The 20,717-nt window shown below is 39.7% G+C and overlaps 1 protein-coding gene across 1 annotated transcript in view; it reads right to left on the bottom strand.

Moving 5' to 3' along the window:
• GRM5 (glutamate metabotropic receptor 5) overlaps positions 1 to 20,717 on the bottom strand; it is a 643,551-nt gene that overhangs the window by 176,452 nt on the left and 446,382 nt on the right. Inside the window, exon 4 of the mRNA XM_070365141.1 lies at positions 7,477 to 7,712. Within this exon, the coding sequence (XP_070221242.1) occupies positions 7,477 to 7,712 (236 nt within the window). The remainder of the gene's footprint in view (positions 1 to 7,476; positions 7,713 to 20,717) is intronic.

Here is a 20,717-nt window from a genome sequence, read left to right as displayed (position 1 = left end):
TGATCCAGCAATCCCACTGCTGGGCATACACACTGAGGAAATCAGAAGGGAAAGAGACACGTGTACCCCAATGTTCATCGCAGCACTGTTTATAATAGCCAGGACATGGAAGCAACCTAGATGTCCATCAGCCGATGAATGGATAAGAAAGCTGTGGTACATGTACACAATGGAGTATTACTCAGCCATTAAAAAGAATTCATTTGAATCAGTTCTAATGAGGTGGATGAAACTGGAGCCTATTATACAGAGTGAAGTAAGCCAGAAGGAAAAACACCAATACAGTATACTAACGCATATATATGGAATTTAGAAAGATGGTAACAATAACCCTGTGTACGAGACAGCAAAAGAGACACTGATGTATGGAACAGTCTTATGGACTCTGTGGGAGAGGGAGAGGGTGGGAAGATTTGGGAGAATGGCATTGAAACATGTAAAATATCATGTATGAAATGAGATGCCAGTCCAGGTTCGATGCATGATACTGGATGCTTGGGGCTAGTGCACTTGGACGACCCAGAGGGATGGTATGGGGAGGGAGGAGGGAGGAGGGTTCAGGATGGGGAGCACATGTATATCTGTGATGGATTCATTTTGATATTTGGCAAAACTAATACAATTATGTAAAGTTTAAAAAAAAAAAAAAAAACCACCATGGAGAAGGAAGGGGCAACCCACTCCAATATTCTTGCCTGGGAAATCCAATGGACAGAGGAGCCTGGTGGGTTACAGACCATGGGGTCACAAAAGGGTTGAACAATAACTGTTCAATGTTATAGAACATTTTATTATAAATAAAAACAATATTATTACAATAATGTTACAATAACAATAACTACACCCCACACACACATTTTTGAGGCATTTTCATTTATATGCATGTGGTGCATATATGTCATATAATAATTAATAGTAATTACATGAAATACACAGTTATTTAAAGTTATTTTAAGTTATTAAAATAACTTAGTGACTAATCAACAACAACATGAAAAAAAAAAAACCACGAAACATCCTCAGTCTCATAAACTGTATCATTCTTTTTCTGAGTAAAACCTTCCTAATCTGTATGCAGGTCAAGAAGCAACAAACAGTTAGATCTGGACATGGAACAACAGACTGGTTCCAAATCAGGAAAGGAGTACATCAAGGCTATATATTGTCACCCTGCTTATATAACATATGCAGAGTACATCAAGTGAAATGCTGGGCTGGGTGAAACACAAGCTGGAATCAAGAGTGCCAGGAGAAATACCAATAACCTCAGATATGCAGATGACACCATCCTTATGGCAGAAAGCAAAGAAGAACTCAAGAGCCTCTTGATGAAAGGAAAAACACCGATACAGTATAATAACGCATATATATGGAATTTAGAAAGATGGTAACAATAACCCTGTGTACGAGACAGCAAAAGAGACACTGATGTATAGAACAGTCTTATGGACTCTATGCGAGAGGGAGAGGGTGGGAAGATTTGGGAGAATGGCATTGAAACATGTAAAATATCATGTATGAAACGAGATGCCAGTCCAGGTTCGATGCACGATACTGGATGCTTGGGGCTAGTGCACTGGGACGACCCAGAGGGATGGTATGGGGAGGGAGGAGGGAGGAGGGTTCAGGATGGGGAACACATGTATACCTGTGGCGGATTCATTTTGATATTTGGCAAAATGAATACAATTATGTAAAGTTTAAAAATAAAATAAAATAAAAAAAAAAAAAAACATATAGAAATTTAAAAACAAACAAACAAAAAAAACTCAACATTCAGAAAACTAAGATCATGGCATCCGGTCCCATCACTTCATGGCAAATAGAAGGGGAAACAATGGAAACAGTAACAAACTTTATTTTCTTGGGCTCCAAAATCACTGCAGATGGTGACTACAGCCATGAAATTAAAAGACGCTTGCTCCCTGGAAGAAAAGCTCTGACCAACCTAGATAGCATATTAAAAAGCAGAGACATCACTTTGCTGACAAAGGTCCATCTAGTCAAAGCTATGGTTTTTCCAGTAGTCATTTATGGATTTGAGAGTTGAACTATTAAGAAAGCTGAGCACTGAAGAATTGAATGCTTTTGAACTGTGGTGTTGGAGAAGACTCTTGAGAGTTCCTTGGACTGCAAGGAGATCCAACCAGTCCATCCTGAAGGAAATCAGTCCTGAATATTCATTGGAAGGACTGATGCTGAAGCTGAAACTCCAATACTTTGGCCTCCTGATGTGAAGAACCAACTCATTGGAAAAGACCCTGATGCTGGGAAAGACTGAAGGTGGGAGGAGAATGGGATGACAGAGGATGAGATGGTTGGACGGCATCACTGACGTGATGGACATGAGTTTGAGTCGGCTCTGGGAGTTGTTGATGGACAGGGAAGCCTGGCGTGCTGCAGACCATGGGGTTGCGGGGAGTCAGACATGACTGAGTGACTGCTCTGAATTGAATCCCTCTACAGTGATTTCTTTTGTCTCCATAGTTTTCTTTTTTCACACTTAAGTATTTTGCTCATCTGGGTGTGTATGTATATATGTATACAAGTGTGTGTGTGTATACATTGTGGTATGAGGCTACACCAGCTTTTTTCTCTATAGTTAGCCAGTTGTACCAATATCTGATTTCATAGGTGTAATGGCTATTTAGTGGAAGTCTTCCGGGCACTGGCATTCCGATGGCTGCCTTTCTCAAAGATTGTTGTTACATGAGTTTTCTATTGTTATGGATACAGTCATCAGTACTTTAGTGGGAAACCAGAAGAGGCTATATGAAAGACTGTTATCCAGGTGTTACTATAAATCATTAGTTTAAAGAAAAATAAACTGTACTTAGAAAATTATACTAAGGTAATATTAGTGGTTTTGCCATGAACATTGTGCTGTTAATATTAGTCACATTGGTTTCCCATACAGATTAAAAAAAATCACTTCAGCTGTAATCTATTGGGAATTAATTTCTAGGAGTTGGTCTCTAAGATGGCTCCTATACTTATTCAGTGTTAAGTGTTTTCTGTTAAGTGTTAAGCTTTTTGGTTACTCAGAGCTTTTCTTTAGCTCATTCTGTATAAGGCTACTGCTAATTTTACTCAGATTCATATACTTCTCCTAGGTCTTATACTTTGCCTTTAAGAAGTTTCTAAAAAAACAAAACAAAATGGCAGTTATTCAGCTATGAGTATTTCCACTCTTTGTATCAAGTCATTTTGCTTATTGACGTATCTATTAGATTTGGGTACTATAGAGAGTGAATAAGGTGAAGATTTCTTGCTTGTCATGAATTGTAAAGTCCAACTTACTTCTCCAACTCAAAAATGGTTGTCTTATGCACACTGCTTGATGAAAGTATATTCAGGGAAACACTACTCATATTCAGTAGTGTTACAGAATAAACTACCTGGGGTCATTTGAAAATGTAGATACTGAAAGGACATTTGAGTAAATAAGGAAATATGGTCAAAAGTAGAGATTATTGAATATTGAGGTATCTATTACTGCATTCCATAGTTATATACAAATAATCTTAATATTTATTTTTCTCTTTTTTGTATTTTTGACCTATATGTTAACTATTATAGAAGGCAATTTTGATTGTGATTTTTAAAATTAAATAGTCTCTCTCTTTAGTGTAGTATGGACTTCCCTTGTGGCTCAGCTGGTAAAGAGTCCACCTGCAAAGTGGGAGACCTGGGTTCGATCCCTGAGTTGGGAAGATCTCCTGAAGAAGGGAAAGACTACCCATTCCAGTATTCTACTATACAGTATTCTGTATAGTCCATGGGATCGCAAAGAGGCAGACATGACTGAGTGACTTTCACTTAGTGTAGCATATAAGCTAAACTTCAGACAAACCTGAGTTTGAGTCTCAGTTCTGGTGTTTTCCTGAGCAAGTTGTTTTGTCTCTCTAATTCTTGGTTTTGTTATCTTTAATGATAACGACAGTTCTTCTCTCATTGAGAAGAATAACGGAGGTATTACATACCCGTGTTCATCTTTATGTACACGGATGACACCTGTTGACAGATAACATTCCATGGGGGTGGGACTAAAAGAATGCTTTTCCATAACTAGAGTAAGGGACAGCCCCTGAGCAGAGAAATCACATCAGGGTGTTCATGGGAAAGGCAGAGCTGCAGCAACAATTTCAAATGGAGAATTTTATAGAATAATTTCCATAGAAATAATGTTTCCATGTAAATCAAAGAGTTTTTCAAGACTGTATGTCAAAAGGCCTCCAAAAGAAAAAAAAAAAAAGTAAGAGAAACAAAGAATTATTTCCAGGAGAGGACATTTCAGACAAAAAGAAGTTGGGGAGGAAGAACACTAGTACAAAAGAGGGCGAAGGAACAACTGGAAAAATTTACTTAGCCACACTGGTTAGGGGCTGTCACTAACTCCTTACCAGAAACGAGACTGGGTCTGCAGCTGACCCTCCAAAATGCCTCCAATGTAGCTACATAGAGTTATCTGTACACAATCATAGGATCAGTGCATAGAGGATGTGTGCACCCCAGATCTCAAGGGAAGAAAGAAGTTTGTGTCCTTCAGAAACTGGATAGACTTTTTGATGATGGCCATTCTGACTGTTGTGAGATGATGCCTTGTTGTGGTTTTGATTTGCATTTCTCTGATAATGAGCGATGTTGAGCATCTTTTCATGTGTTTATTAGCCATCCCTATGTCTTCTTTGACTTCCCTGGTGGCTCAGATGGTAAAGTGTCTGTCTACAATGCGGGAGACCCGGGTTTGATCCCTGAGTTGGGAAGACCCCCTGGAGAAGGAAATGGCAATCCACTCCAGGACTATTGCCTGGAAAATCCCATGGACAGAGGAGCCTGGTAGGCTACAGTCCATGGGGTTGCAAAGAGTCAGACATGACTGAGAAATGTCTTCTTCTTTGGAGAAATGTCTGTCTAAGTCTTCTGCTTAGTCTTTGATTGGATTATTTTTCTGGTATTGAGCTTCATGCATTGCTTGTATATTTTGGAAATTAGTTCTTTATCGGTTGTCTCATTTGCTGTTATTTTCTCCCATTCTGAGGGTTTTCTTTTTACCTTGCTTTTAGTTTCCTTCATAAGCTTTCCTTGCAAAAGCTTTTAAGTTTAATTAGGTCAGAGTTGTTTATTTTTGTTTGTATTTCCATTACTCTAGGAGGTGGGTCATAGAGGATCTTGCTGTGCTTTATGTCAAAGAGTGTTCTGCCTATGTTTTCCTCTAAGAGTTTTATAGTTTCTAGTCTTACATTTGGGTGTTTCTTTAATCCATTTTGAGTTTATTTTTGTGTATGGTGTTAGGAAGTGTTCTAATTTTATTATTTTACATGTCGCTGGCCTCTTTTCCCAGCACCACTTTTTGCATTTAGGTTGGTTCTCATGTGGTGGACAAACCTAGAGATTATTATACAAAGTGAAGCCAGAAAGAAAAAGACAAATATTGTATTTTAACGCGTATGTGTAGAGTCTAGAAAGACGGTAGTGATGAACCTATGTACAGGGCAGCCCTGGAGATGCAGACGTGGAGAACGCGCTTTTGGGCACGGTAGGGGGAGAGAAGGTGGCGTGATTTGCGAGAGTAGCATTGACACATATCTATGGCCATATGTAAAGTAGCTAGCCCGTGGACTTTTGGCTTCCCTGGTGGCTCAGACGGTAAAGAGTCTGCCTGCAATACGGTGGACCTTAGTTTGATCCCTGGATGGGGAAGAGTCCCCGGAGAAGGGAATGGCAACCCACTCCAGTATTCTTGCCTGGAGAATTCCATGGAAAGAGGAGCCTGGTGGACTACAGTCCATGGGGTCACAAAGAGTCAGACATGACTGAGCGACTAATGCACACAGTGAGCATTTGCTGTATGACACAGAACCCAAAGCCAGTGCACTGTGACAGCCTAGAGGGAGGGGTGGGATGGGTGGGAGATAGGAGGGAGCTTAGGAGGAAGGCAATGTATGGATACATATGGCAGATTCAGGTTGGTGTACGGTGGAAACCATCACAATATTGTAAAGTAATTATCCTCCAATTAGAAGTAAAATTAAATTGAAAAAAGAAACTGGATAGAACTGTGAAAAATATAAACTTGGGTATAAAAATTGTGAAACAGAAGTCACAGTCCTGTGTATTCACACACGTTTTTTTTTTTTCATGAAAATAAAACATAAAAACAAAGGAAATGAAGAAGCATTTGAAGATTCTGGACAAGAGTTGGCAGTATTTAAAGCAGGAGAGAAGCAAATGTAGTTTCATAGCAGGCTGCTGTGGCTTCTGGATTTCACGGGGCAGTACCATCCCACACCCCAGCCTTCCTGTCCACTGTTGCTAGACTAGGTAGGAACTTACATGAGGCTACCACAGTCTCACTTTTCCAAATACTGACATGTAAGAGTCATCACAGATCAGCACTTACTACTTCTTTCATTTCACAAAAGAAGGGACTGATGGAAAAAACACAGTATGGATGTGAACTCAGGAGATGCATTATAAAGAAGTCCCTACATTGTTCCTATTTTCCTCATTTTGGTGCTGGTGACAGCTTCTCTGTAGACTGGAATTAATTCATGGGCTAGGATTTCAACCTCAGCCTCATTGCTCCAGTGCTCTCTCCTGTTCCAGCATCATGATAGAGACATTATACCACCAACTAAAACATTTCACTCCTTTGTAAACACATATGAGGTGCTTGTTACACAATGCGGGACAAATCAGTCTTAGCAAACCCTTTGTTGGTTTTAACAAATCTTAACCTTTGCACTTTGACTTACAGATCAACATTGACCCTGTCTGATTATTAAGAGTCAAGATTCCCTTTGGATTTGCTACAAATAAAACTGACCAAACCCTTTGTTTAAAATTCCGGTTACATCATGTACAACACTGAAGTGCAACTTTTGTTGGCATCATGATCTCCCTAACTAGACAATAAATCCCTTGAGGGCGGGATCTAGTTTTCCTCATCTTGTTACCCTTACAACTAAAGGATTCGTTGTGAATCCTTATAAATCATTTGAATGGCTCTGCTTAGTTTATGTCTCCTGGAACATCATAATTATACACAGCAAATCCTTGCTACTGTTTTATAGTTTATTGATGGAAGTAGGAATTGGTCCGTCCTTCAACATGCACTAATTCATTTTTCAGACATACATGAAACCCTTGTTATGTGCCTTCCACTGTGCTAATTGCTAAAGATAATCAAAATAACCAGAATGTAGTTCTTGCCTTCAAAAATGTCAAGAAGAGTTCCTTTCTGGAGCTCACATTAGCTTTGTAGTACACTGCCAATATCCTGAATGATAGAAACAGTTTGCAATCTTAATAGAGTGAACATTTACTCTCTTATGTTTTCTTATCCCTCTAAGAAGCAGTACCCACTCTATATAAGAGCCCTCCTTTCTAACAGATGACAGCCGCTATCCTCATAACACAGTTCACTTAAATTGGAGCCTTACCCACTTTAAATGAAAGAATAAATCTGCTTACTATTGCAAGTCTTGTTGTATTTGCTGTTCTCCTGTGCAAACCCTTCCAGCCGGCACTGAAAGCGATGCTGCCAGAATTCTTGAAACCAAGGGTTTCGGAGGTTTGTTTCTGGCCGGAGCTTCAGATAATAGTCATCAAACCACTTGACGTCGGGAGACTGGAGCTTGATTGTGATTCCACCAACAGCTTCTCGCTGATAGCCATCTGTCACATCATACCTGTCAGCCCAGCCGTCACTGTGGGGAAACAAAAACCCCTCAGCTCAGAACAGGTCTCGTCTGAGAAAACGATGCTGTTTGCTATCGTTTTGAAAACATTCATCAGTAAATGGCACTCAGGCCACACTATGGTCTTACATTATACTACATGATTATTGAGATAGCAGCTCAAATCAAATAGGATAAAAAGTGCAAAATACAATGGAAACTTTGCGTCTAAGAATGCTGGAAGGTACTGGTCTCACTTACCTTGGACTGCAGAGAATAACCTAATGCTTTTGGCAGAATTTCACTGGTTGTAAAATAGAGTATAATCATGAAAGCTATATATCACCGTTCACACTATTTACTGAATGTTTAATAGCTAGGTTAAATTAATTTTAAGTATATTTCTTTTCCTTTACTTAATAATAAATCATGATAAGGATCATAAAGTAAAACTGAAAAATACTTCTAAAATATACCTAATGTTAATTTAACCATCATATGATATTCATTTTTTCCTACATTTTACATGTAATGATGTGTGAGTGTGTGTGTGTGATCACTTGTGTCTGACTCTTTGTGACCCCATGGACTGTAGCCCACCAGGCTCCTCTGTCCATGGGATTTTCCAGGCAAGACTACTAGGGAGGGTTGCCATTTCCTACTTGAGGGGATTTTCCTGAGTGGTTAAACAAGAGAAACTTTCTGATCATGATCATTCTATTAATTGATTCATCAGAGCCCAAACCGAAGTCCTTATAGTCCATATCCTCTTTCCTATCCCATGACACTTCTTTAATAAGGATACATGTAAAATACACATATGAAATCATGTTTTACACTATCAGTACCAGTTCAGTCACTCAGTCGTGTCTGACTCTTTGTGACCCTATGGACTAAGCAAGCCAGGCCTCCCAGAACCTACTCAAACTCATGTCCATCACGTTGGTGGTGCCATCCAACCATCTCATCCTCTGTTGTCCCCTTCTCCTCCTGCCTTCAATATTTCCCAGCACCAGGGTCTTTTCCAGTGACTCAACTCTTTGCATCAGGTGGCCAATGTATTGGAGTTTCAGCTTCAGCATCTGTCCTTCCAATGAACACCCAGGACTGATTTCCTTTTCATGGACTGGTTGGATCTCCTTGCAGTCCAAGGGACTCTCAAGAGTCTTCTCCAACACCACAGTTGAAAAGCATCAATTCTTCGGTGCTCAGCTTTCTTTATAGCCCAACTCTCACATCCATACATGACTACTGGAAAAACCACAGCATTGACTAGATGGACCTTTGTTGGTAAAGTAATGTCTCTGCTTTTTAATATGCTGTCTAGGTTGGTCATAGCTTTTGTGTCTCTTTACACTAGAGTCATTGAAACAACTTCTTAACAACAGGCCATCAACGATGGTGACAGGAATCATACTCTTCAACATCAATATCATTCTATGTACTGATCACTCAAAGTAACCTAGGAATTTCAAAACAAGTTTGAAATTGGAGAGTTTCTATTATAATAATGTAACAGAATAAGGAAGAGTATTCTAAGCTTATTTGGAAAATACATGAGATAAAACTTTGGAAATAAAAGACATAAAAATGTGTTTCTTTGAAATCTGGACACACCTTGGGACATTCAGGAAAAAAGTGTCTGACTTTTCCCATCCTTCCTGTCATTTGAAATATGCATAGCTTATGCTGTGTATCTGCTGGACCCAGCAGTACTAACCGTCCTTTAAAGAGGCACACGTGCCCTTTCAGGAGAAGTAAATAAAGTCAAGGGAAATTTAACAATGAAAAAAGGGTAACAACAAAGAAGGAAGAGATGACATGGAGAGAGTTGAGAGGAAGAGTGGAATGGAGCCTCCTGAATGCAAGGCAGGAAAGGGTTTGGAGATAAGCTGGGTGAGGGGCAGTAGGCACTGGGAAAAGTTGAGTGAAATGGTTTACATTAACAATCATTATTTATTTCACCAATATTCAGGTATTTCTATTTATTGGAATGTTCATTTCTTTTTATCTTCCTCCCAATGCATTTTTGTTTTTTATACTTTTTATTTCAGTAAGCAGAGGGCATGCTCCAATATTTTGGATATAAAATCTGTGTATTATGTAAGGTTTTATGTAAGTAATATGTAAGTAATAAATTAGAATAAGTAAAAAAAAAAAAAAAAGCATGTACTTTTTTCAGTGTGTTCTGCTATACTAACTCTGACTTAAAAATTGATGAGAGTTGTTCCAAAGGTCACAGATTACTCATTAAGATATCATAGGGGCTTAGGATAACTTGAGATTCTTCCGAAGGCATCAGTGGGTGAAGAAGGAGGAAAAATAAACAAACAGAAAAAATAAGCAATTTCTTCCTCTTAAGTCCTCCTTGACAAGAAAAGATTTTATTAAAAATGATCTCTGCTGAAATTTCAGAAACTTTTGTGGCAGATCAGGAAAAAACAAGTAATGGAATATGTTTTGTCCCCAAGTTGAAAGTGGTTACTTCACACATTGTCTTCCCTCAAGTTTCTCATTTTCAGCTGCAGAGGTTTTATTTAAAGCTGACAAGTTGAAATGAAGTGGGCTTGTTTGCTTCATTTTCTCGCTCTGTTTTGGAGGGTTTATTATATCACTGATAGGAGAGTGTGGGTCTCACTGGCACTCGAGGAGATGCATGGGCGTGCTGCAAATGGGACAGGAAGCCCTGTTTGTCAGGCGGAGCGGCGTTCTTCAAGAAGGGGAAATTTAAATTGCTCCTTTTGTTAGTGTTAGCTTGCTCTTATGTAATGCTGTGATTATGAGTATTACATAAGAAATGTTAAGATTATAATGGGTCCAATTTACCCTTCACAATTCATTCACTGAATTTAATGGGGATTGTAAAAAGCCTGTCTTGATAAACTTTTCTGGAGGTAATGTTTCCATTAAAAAGTCAGGACCAGTTTGTTAATTTACTCCTCTCTCATAACATTCTTCAGCTTTTTTCTTTCTTTTTTTTCCCCCAGGAATTAATTTCTACATTTAATTTAGTAAAAGATGATCTTTTTTTCAGTAGTATATAAGTAAGCTGATTTTAAAACAGGTTTGTTGTAGGGATTTCCATTCAACAGCAAAATAAAAACTGTAGCATAGTTTGTACATAAACAGAAAATTCCAGTATCTGTGGACAGAAAAGTGTTATTGTGTTTAAGCTTAGTGGGGAATATTTGCCATCTAAGTCTCAATAAAGTTCAATCCATATTGGCTAAGTTAGATGGTGCTCTATTGACTTTAGCTTATTAAATATTAACATTTTCATAAAAATATGCTTTTAAGGTTTGCTTTAAGATGATAGGGTATCTCTTAGTAAGGAATAATAAATCCAAAAATGAATAGCCAAGAAAACCTTGGGCTTACCTTTCTACTATCTAATGCTTTCCATTGCATTGTTAGAGTGGACTCTTAGGATTCTGGCACTACTGTAATGCTTTTGGGTGACCTGTGTGTGTGTGTGTGTGTGTGTGCTCAGACATGACTGCCTCTTTGTGACCCCGTGGACTGTAGCCCACAGGCTACTCTGTCCATGGGATTCTCAAGAATACTGGAGTGGGTTGCCATTTCCTTTTCCAGAGGATGTTCCTGACCCAGGGATGGAACCCGTGTCTCTTGCATCTCCTGCACTGGCAGGCAAATTTTTTACCAGTGCGCCACTTGGGTGACATAAATTTTACCAAGTTAGATAAAAAAGTAGGGGGAGATAAGGAGAAAAACTGAAAATGTACCACATTTAAAGCAGTTTTATAGATTTAGTATCTATTCTTTCTTCCTTCCTTTCTTTATGTCTATCTGTCCATCCATCTGTCTGGTTTCTCTCTCTTCTAATTGGTGGGCATTTTAACCATCTCCTTATAATCCATTTCATTACTTTCCTTCCAATTCTTTGCTATATAGTCATTCTTCATTATTTGCATATTCTGAATTTGCAAATTCATGGGTTTCCTAAAATTTATTTGCAGCCCCATTTCAATACTCAGACCACTTTTATGGTCACTCTTAGACATGCACAGGGTAGCAAAAAATTCGAGTCTCCTGATGTGCATGTTCACAGAGGAAGCTGGACAAGGTGAACCTCTGCTTTTTTGCTTCAGTTTTGCTACTATAAAGACATTTTCTTCATTGTCTATTAAGTGCCAAATTTTTGTATTTTGTGATTTTAGCATTAAAAGATATACATTACCACATATAAAACAGATAGCCAGTGGGAGTTTGATGTATGATTCAGGGCACTCAAAGCCAGTGCTCTGGGACAACCTGGAGGGGTGGAGTGGGGCAGGGGCTGAGAGGGGTGTTCAGGAACTAGGGGACACATGTGTGCCAGGGCTGATTCATGCTGATGTCTGGCAAAACCCACCACAATACTGTAAAGTAGTTATCCTCCAATTTAACTGAATTTAAAAAATGGTTTTGCTGTTTAAAATACCCCCAAGTATATAATATATAATACTGATATGTTATCTAGAGTTCCCAATGGCAAGAAATCTGTGATATGCTTTACATACAAAGTCAGATGCATTCAGGCATGAGTACAGGGCTGTTTTTCTATGAATTAAATATGAATTCATCAACTATATATATATATATGTATATGTAAAGTAAAGTGTTTTTAGATTGGAATATCTATGAAACAAGGTTATATATTGACTCAGTTCACTTCAGTCACTCAATCGTGTCCAACTCTTTGCAACCCCATGGACTGCAGCACACCAGGCTTCCCTGTCCATGACAAACTACTGGAGTTTACTCAAACTCATGTCCATTGAGTTGGTGATGCAAGCCAACCATCTCATCCTCTGTTGTCCCCTTTTCCTCCTGCCTTCAATCTTTCCCAGCATCAGGGTCTTTTCCAATGAGTTGGTTCTTTGCATCAGGTGGCCAAAGTATTATGGAGATTCAGCTTCAGCATCAGTCCTTCCAATGAATATTCAGGACTGATTTCCTTTAGGATGGACTGGTTGGATCTCCTTGCAGTCCAAGGGACTCTCAAGAGTCTTCTTCAACACCACAGTTCAAAAGCATCAATTCTTCAGTGCTCAGCTTTCTTTACAGTCCAACTCTCACATACATACATAACTACTAGCAAAACCATAGTTTTGACTAGATGGACCTTTGTCGTCAAAGTAATGTCTCTGCTTTTTAATATGCTGTCTAGAATGGTCAGAGCTTTTCTTCCAGGGAGCAAGCGTCTTTTAATTTCATGGCTGCAGTCACCATCTGCAGTGATTTTGGAGCCCAAGAAAATAAAGTCTGTCATTGTTTCCCTTGTTTCCCCATCTATTTCCATGAAGTGATGGGGCTGGATGCCATGATATTCGTTTTTCTGAGTGTTGAGTTTTAAATCAGCTTTTCCACTCCCCTCTTTCACTTTCACTCTTTAGTCCTCTTTGCTTTCTGCCAAGAAGTTGGCGTCATGTGCATTTCTGAGGTTATTGATATTTCTCCTGCAATCTTAATTCCAGCTTGTGCTTCATCTAGTCCAGCATTTTACATGCTGTACTCTGCATATAAGTTAAATAAGAAGGGTAACAATATACAGCCTGATGTACTCCTTTCCCAGTTTAGAACCAGTCCATTGTTTCATGTCTGGTTCTAACTGTTGCTTCTTGACCTCCATACAGATTTCTCAAGAGGCAGGTCAGGTGGTCTGGTATTCCCATCTCTGTAAGAATTTTCCAGTTTGTTGTGATCCACACAGTCAAAGGTTTTAGTGTAGCCAATGAAGTGGAAGTAGACATTTTTCTGAAATTATCTTGCTTTTTCTATGATCCAACAAATGTTGGCAATTTAATTTCTGGTTTCTCTGCCTTTTCTAAATCCAGCTTGAACATGTGGAAGTTCTCGGTTCATGTACTGTTGAAGCCTAGCTTAGAGAATTTTGAGCATTACTTTGCTAGTAGATGAGTGCAATTTTGCAGTACTTTGAACATTCTTTGGCATTGCCTTTCTTAGTGATTGGAATGAAAACTAACCTTTTCCAGTCCTGTGGCCACTGCTGAGTTTTCCAAATTTACTAGCATATTGAGTGCATCACTTTCGCAGCATCGTTTTTTAGGATCTGAAGTAGCTCAACTGGGATTCCATCACCACCCCTAGTTTTGTTCGTAGTGATGCTTCCTAAGGCCCACTTCACATTCCAGGGTGTCCGGCTGTAGGTAAGTGTTCACACCATTGTGGTTATCTGAGTCATTATGATCTTTTTTGGTAGTTCTTCTATGTATTCTTGTCACCTCTTCTTAATATCTTCTGGTTCTGCTAGTTCCATACGTTTCTGTCCTTTCTTGTGCCCATCTTTGCATGAAATGTTCCCCTGGCATCTCTAATTTTCTAAAAGAGATCTCTAGTCTTTCCCATTCCATTTTCCCTCTCTATGTCTTTGCATTAATCACTTAGGAAGGCATTCCTATCTGTCCTTGCTATTCTTTGGAACTCAGCATTCAGGTGGTATATCTTTCCTTTTCTCTTCCATAAGCTTCTTATCCTTATCCTTCAGAGGGCAGACAGAATGAAAAGCACAATTCAGAAAACTAATCAAACTGATCACATGGACTACAGCCTTGTCTAACTCAAAGAAACTGAGAGCCATGTTATATAGGGCCGTCCAAGTTGGACCAGTTATGGTGGAGAGTTCTGACAAAACATAGTCCACTAGAAAAGGCAATGGCAAACCACTTCATTATTCTTGCCTTGAGAACCCCATGAATAGTATGAAAAGGCGAAAAGATAGGATACTGAAAGATGAACTCCCCAGGTCGGTAGGGGCCCAATATGCTACTGGAGAAGAGTGCAGAGTAACTCTAGAAAGAATGAAGAGACGGAGCCAAAGCAAAAACAACACCCAGTTGCGCATGTAACTGGTGATGGAAGTAAAGTCCAATGCTATAAAGAATAATATTGCATAGGAAACTGGAATGTTAGGTCCATGAATCAAGGTAAATTGGAAGTGGTCAAACAGAAGATGGCAAGAGTGAACACTGACATTTTAGGAATCAGTGAACCAAAATGGACTGGAATGGGTGAATTTAATTCAGATGACCATTATATCTACTACTGTGTACAAGAATCCCTTAGAAGAAATGGAGTAGCCATCATAGTCAACAAAAGAGTCCAAAATGGAGTATTTGGGTGCAGTCTCAAAAACGACAGAATGATCTCTTCGTTTCCAAGGCAAACCATTCAATATCCCAGTAATCCAAGTTTATGCCCCTGCAAGTGAAGCTTAAGAAGCTAAAGTCAAACAGTTCTATGAAGGCCTACAAGACCTTCTAGAACTAACACCTCCAAAAGATGTCCTTTTCATCATAGGGGACTGAAACGCAAAAGTAGGAAGCCAAGAAACACCTGGAGTAGCAGGAAAATTTGGCCTTGGAGTACAAAATGAAGCAGGGCATAAGGCTAACAGAGTTTTGCTAAGAGAATGCAATGGTCATAGCAAACACTCTCTTCCAACAACACAAGAGAAGGCTCTACACATGGACATCACCAGATGGCCAACACCAAAATCAGATTGATTATATTCTTTGCATCCCCAGATGGAGAAACTCTATACAGTCAGCAAAAACAAGACTGGGAGCTGACTATGGCTCAGATCAGTTCAGTTTAGTTCAGTTGCTCAGTCGTGTCCGATTCTTTGTGACCCCATGAATTGCAGCACGCCAGGCATCCCTGTCCATCACCAACTCCTGGAGTTCACTCAGACTCACGTCCATCGAGTCAGTGATGCCATCCAGCCATCTCATCCTCTGTCGTCCCCTTCTCCTCCTGCCCCCAATCTCTCCCAGCATCAGAGTCTTTTCCAATGAGTCAACTCTTCGCATGAGGATGGCTCAGATCATGAATTCCTTATTGCCAATTCAGACTTAAATTGAAGAAAGTAGGGAAAACCACTAGACTATTCATGTATGACCTAAATCAATTCCCTTATGATTATACAGTGGAAGTGACAAATAGATTCAAGGGATTAGATCTGATAGAGTGCCTAAAGAACTATGGATGGAGGTTCATGACATTGTACAGGAGACAGTGTTCAAGACCATCCCCAAGAAAAAGAAATGCAAAAAAGGCAATATGGCTGTCTGAGGAGGCCTTACAAATAGCTGTGAAAAGAAGAGAAGTGAAAGGCAAAGGAGAAAAGGAAAGATGTACCCATCTGAATGCAGAGTTCTGAAGAATAGCAAGGAGAGTTAGAAAAGCCTCTCCTGGTAGGAGACCTTGTAGATGTGTGTTAGAGAATCAAGTTAGGAAATATGCGTCAGTGGTTAAGGAAACTAATGGATGGTTGTATTAGCAGTGGGAAGGAAGAGGTTATTTGTAAGGAATTCTCAGAAATCCAAGGACTAGTTATGTGCAGAATAGTGGGTAAAGGAAGATATTTATGGTTTATGGGAAACATTAATGATACTGTAAGTGACATTGTCACTCCATATCCTAGGTTAAAGTATAGAAAAATAGGTTTGAGTTTGAAAAAGGAGGGAAATGAATACAAGTAGGGGCTCTGCAATGATCCAATTTCCTTTTATATGCTCTCCAGCACTTTGTTTCTTCTGGATTTCTGTTCTCTGCAAATAAAATTAATGAGTGTAAAAAAGTACAGGTTAAAAATCTTTGCTGTGGTGCAGTAGCATTTTAATCCACCTTTTACTATTGTATTTAGCATTTTGTATGCTGAGAAATAGCTATTTGCACTCAAAAAAAAGGTAAAGCTAATGAAAATCATAGCACTCTAAAGATCTGATGCTCTATACAATTATATCCTTATAAACATTTTAACTTTAGAATTGTTATTTTAATTATTTTTGTGTTAACTAATAGATATTTAAAGCAGGCCAGTGATCATGGCTGTAATATAATTACTGCAGGGTTTATAGTCAGTAGAATTAATTGCAAAATATAATTCTGGAATGTGGAATCCCTTAAGGATCCAGAGTAATAAAATATCATTGGAGAATTATGAAGGAGAAAGGTTTACTAATTATTGAATGTTAAACAGAGTTGATCAATAATTTAAAAATTTGTCTCTCTTATCAAAATATAAATCTGTACAATGCAGACAATATGTTCTTTCTTTTCTTTCCTCATTTTGTATTAATATATCTTTAAAAAAAAACTACTGGACCACAAAGGAAGTCCCCTGGTTTCTCTTTGTTTAATCAGTTAGTTACCTTATTTCTATTTTTGCCTGTCTGGGTACTTGTTGCTGCACACAGCTTCCTCTAGATGCACCGAACGGGAGCTACCTCCCAGTTGGGGCATTCAGGCTCTAGAGTGTGTGCTCAGTAGCTATGGCCGATGGACTTAGCTACCCCATGGCATGTGGAATATTCCCAGACCAGGGATCATACCCATGTGCCCTGCATTGGCAGGTGGATTCTTAACCTCTGGACCACCAGGGAAGATCCTCAATATGTATTTTAAGTTATTGCTATGGAAACAAAAAATTGTGTGACACAGAAAGTTGAGTCAAGTGATCCTCCAGTAACAGTCTCCATGTGATTTTTATTCCAATTAATTAATCTAATAAGCATTTGAATGCATATTATGCATATTCTGTACATTCAAATTGCATAGATAGTGTGGTAGCTGCCAATACATGCCCTCAAGGAGCTGGTAGTCCATTAGACACGGCCTGCTTGAATGGGTGATGCTGACTTCTAGCCCACTGGAAGTTTCCTCATTTATCCTTCAGACTGAACATCCTCTTCTCTTTTTATTCACTCTTCCTATTAACAGTACAATTCATTAGGTTCCCAGTCACTGAATCGTCACTTACTGAAAATTGCATTCCAGTCCTGCCTTCCTGAGATTTATTCTCCCATCACCTCAATTAGTATTCTGGGTGTTCCTAAACTCTTAGTTCTTACATCTATTGTCTCTTGATTTATTTACATGAAAGGCTAATCACATACAACGGGTAAGGATTTCATTAGTTGAACTCTCAAATGGCAACATGATTATTTAGTATAACTCTGCAGAGTTCTTGGGGAGATATCTGCCATGGGCAAACAACATAAATAAATCATCTCAAAGTGTTAGAAGGAGCAATACCAGACCAAAAATGTAGGCATCAGAATGACTTTTCCTAGAAGGTGTGCTGCGCTTAGTCACTCAGTCATGTCTGACTCTTTGCGACCCCATGGACGTTAGCCTGCCAGACTCCTCTGACCTGGGGATTCTCCAGGCAAGAATACTGGAGTGGATTGCCATGCCCTCCTCCAGGGGATCTCCCCAACCCAGGGATCAAACTCTGGTCTTCTGCATTGCAGGTGGATTCTTTAACATCTAAGCCCAAGAATACTGGCGTGGGTAGCCTATCCCTTTTCTAGGGGATCTTCCCGACCTGGGAGTCGAACGGGGGTCTCCTACATTGCAGGTGGATTCTTTACCAGCTGAGCTATCAGGGAAGCCCATTCTGAGAAGTTCAGTTCAGTTCAGTTGCTCAGTCATGTCCGACTCTTTGTGACCCCGTGAATTGCAGCACGCCAGGCCTCCCTGTCCATCACCAACTCCTGGAGTTCAACCAGACTCATGTCCATTGAGTCAGTAATGCCATCCAGCCATCTCATCCTCTGTCATCCCCTTTTCCTCCTGCCCCCAATCCCTCCCAGCATCAGAGTCTTTTCCAATGAGTCAACTCTTCACATGAGGTGACCAAAGTACTGCAGTTTCAGCTTTAGCATCATTCCTTCCAAAGAAATCCCAGGGCTGATCTCTTTCAGAATGGACTGGTTGGATCTCCTTGCAGTCCAAGGGACTCAAGAGTCTTCTCCAACACCACAGTTCAAAACCATCAATTCTTTGATGCTCAGCTTTCTTCACAGTCCAACTCTCACATCCATACATGACCACTGGAAAAACCATAGCCTTGACTAGATGGACCATAGCAAAGTAATATCTCTGCTTTTCAATATGCTATCTAGGCTGGTCATAACTTTTCTTTCAAGGAGTAAGTGCCTTTTAACTTCATGGCTGCAGTCACCATCTGCAGTGATTTTGGACCCCCCCAAAATTAAAGTCTGACACTGTTTCCATTGTTTCCCCATCTATTTCCCATGAAGTGATGAGACCAGATGCCATGATCTTCGTTTTCTGAATGTTGAGCTTTAAGCCAACTTTTTCACTCTCCACTTTCACTTTCATCAAGAGGCTTTTGAGTTCCTCTTCACTTTCTGCCATAAGGGTGGTGTCATCTGCATATCTGAAATTATTGATATTTCTCCCGGCAATCTTGATTCCAGCTTGTGCTTCTTCCTGCCCAGCGTTTTTCATGATGTACTCTGCATATAAGTTAAATAAGCAGGGTGACAATATACAGCCTTGACGTACTCCTTTTGCTATTTGGAACCAGTCTGTTGTTCCATGTCCAGTTCTAACTGTTGCTTCCTGACCTGGATAGTAGTCATTAAATTTGTGTCAGGTGTGCATGTGTGTATTAGGGAGCTGGAGATAGGGTTGTGGGTATGCCAGGCACACACAGTTATTCTTGGTCACTGAACTCTTTAGTCCCACTTGGCATGATGATTGGAGAAGGCAATGGCACCCCACTCTAATACTCTTGCCTGGAAAATGCTATGGATGGAGGAGCCTGGTAGGCTGCAGTCCATGGGGTCTCTAAGACTCGGCCACGACTGAGCGACTTCACTTTCACTTTTCACTTTCATGAATTGGAGAAGGAAATGGCAACCCACTCCAGTGTTCTTGCCTGGAGAATCCCAGGGACGGCGGCACCTGGTGGGCTGCCATCTATGGGGTCGCACAGAGTTGGACACGACTGAAGCAACTTAGTAGCAGCAGCAGCAGCATGGTAATATTGGTACTGCTGCGGCTTTCACACACATACTGTGCACTGGAGACACTGTACTTGATTCTTATTCCTCCAATATATCAGACTTTCACACCTCCAAGCCTTTGAGTATGCTGGTCCCTCTGCATGGAGAGTCACCTCTGTTTTAACCCCTCACATTTTTCCTGATTTGATAAAGTCCAATTCATCTATCAAGCAGACAGACTGAACTTGAATGCAGCTTATTAAAACCTTTCTCAAGCTCCCGTTGGTTTAATAGTCCCTTCCTCTCTGCTTACAAAATCCTGTGACATTTATTTCTTATTCACTGAATAAGTATTGGGTAACTAATAACTTGCTAGATATGTGGGAATAGGGAGGTCAACCAGAAGACAAGATTTCTTCTCTCATAGAGATAACATGTTGATGCTTTTGGGAACCCTCTTACACTGTTGGTGGGAATGCAAACTAGTACAGCCGCTATGGAGAACAGTGTGGAGATTCCTTAAAAAACTGGAAATAGAACTGCCTTATGATCTAGCAATCCCACTGCTGGGCATACACACTGAGGAAACCAGAAGGGAAAGAGACACGTGTACCCCAATGTTCATCGCAGCACTGTTTATAATAGCCAGGACATGGAAGCGACCTAGATGTCCATCAGCAGATGAATGGATAAGAAAGCTGTGGTACATATACACAATGGAGTATTACTCAGCCATTAAAAAGAAAACATTTGAATCAGTTCTAATGAGGTGGATGAAACTGGAACCTATTATACAGAGTGAAGTAAGCCAGAAGGAAAAACACCAATACAGTATACTAACGCATATATATGGAATTTAGAAAGATGGTAACAATAACCCTGTGTACGAGACAGCAAAAGAGACACTGATGTATAGAACAGTCTTATGGACTCTATGGGAGAGGGAGAGGGTGGGAAGATTTGGGAGAATGGCATTGAAACATGTAAAATATCATGTATGAAATGAGATGCCAGTCCAGGTTCGATGCATGATACTGGATGCTTGGGGCTAGTGCACTGGGACGACCCAGAGGGATGGTATGGGGAGGGAGGAGGGTTCAGGATGGGGAACACATGTATACCTGTGGTGGATTCATTTTGATATTTGGCAAAATGAATACAATTATGTAAAGTTTAAAAATAAAATAAAATAAAAAAAATTAGGTATCTTTATTTATGTTTTCTCTATATTGACTATAAATTTCATGTTTTGGAC

This window comes from Bos mutus, chromosome 29, assembly GCF_027580195.1.
Source record: "Bos mutus isolate GX-2022 chromosome 29, NWIPB_WYAK_1.1, whole genome shotgun sequence".
Classification (NCBI taxonomy): domain Eukaryota; kingdom Metazoa; phylum Chordata; class Mammalia; order Artiodactyla; family Bovidae; genus Bos; species Bos mutus.
Note: the sequence above shows the minus strand (reverse complement) of the source record. Positions and strands in the feature narration are given on the sequence as shown.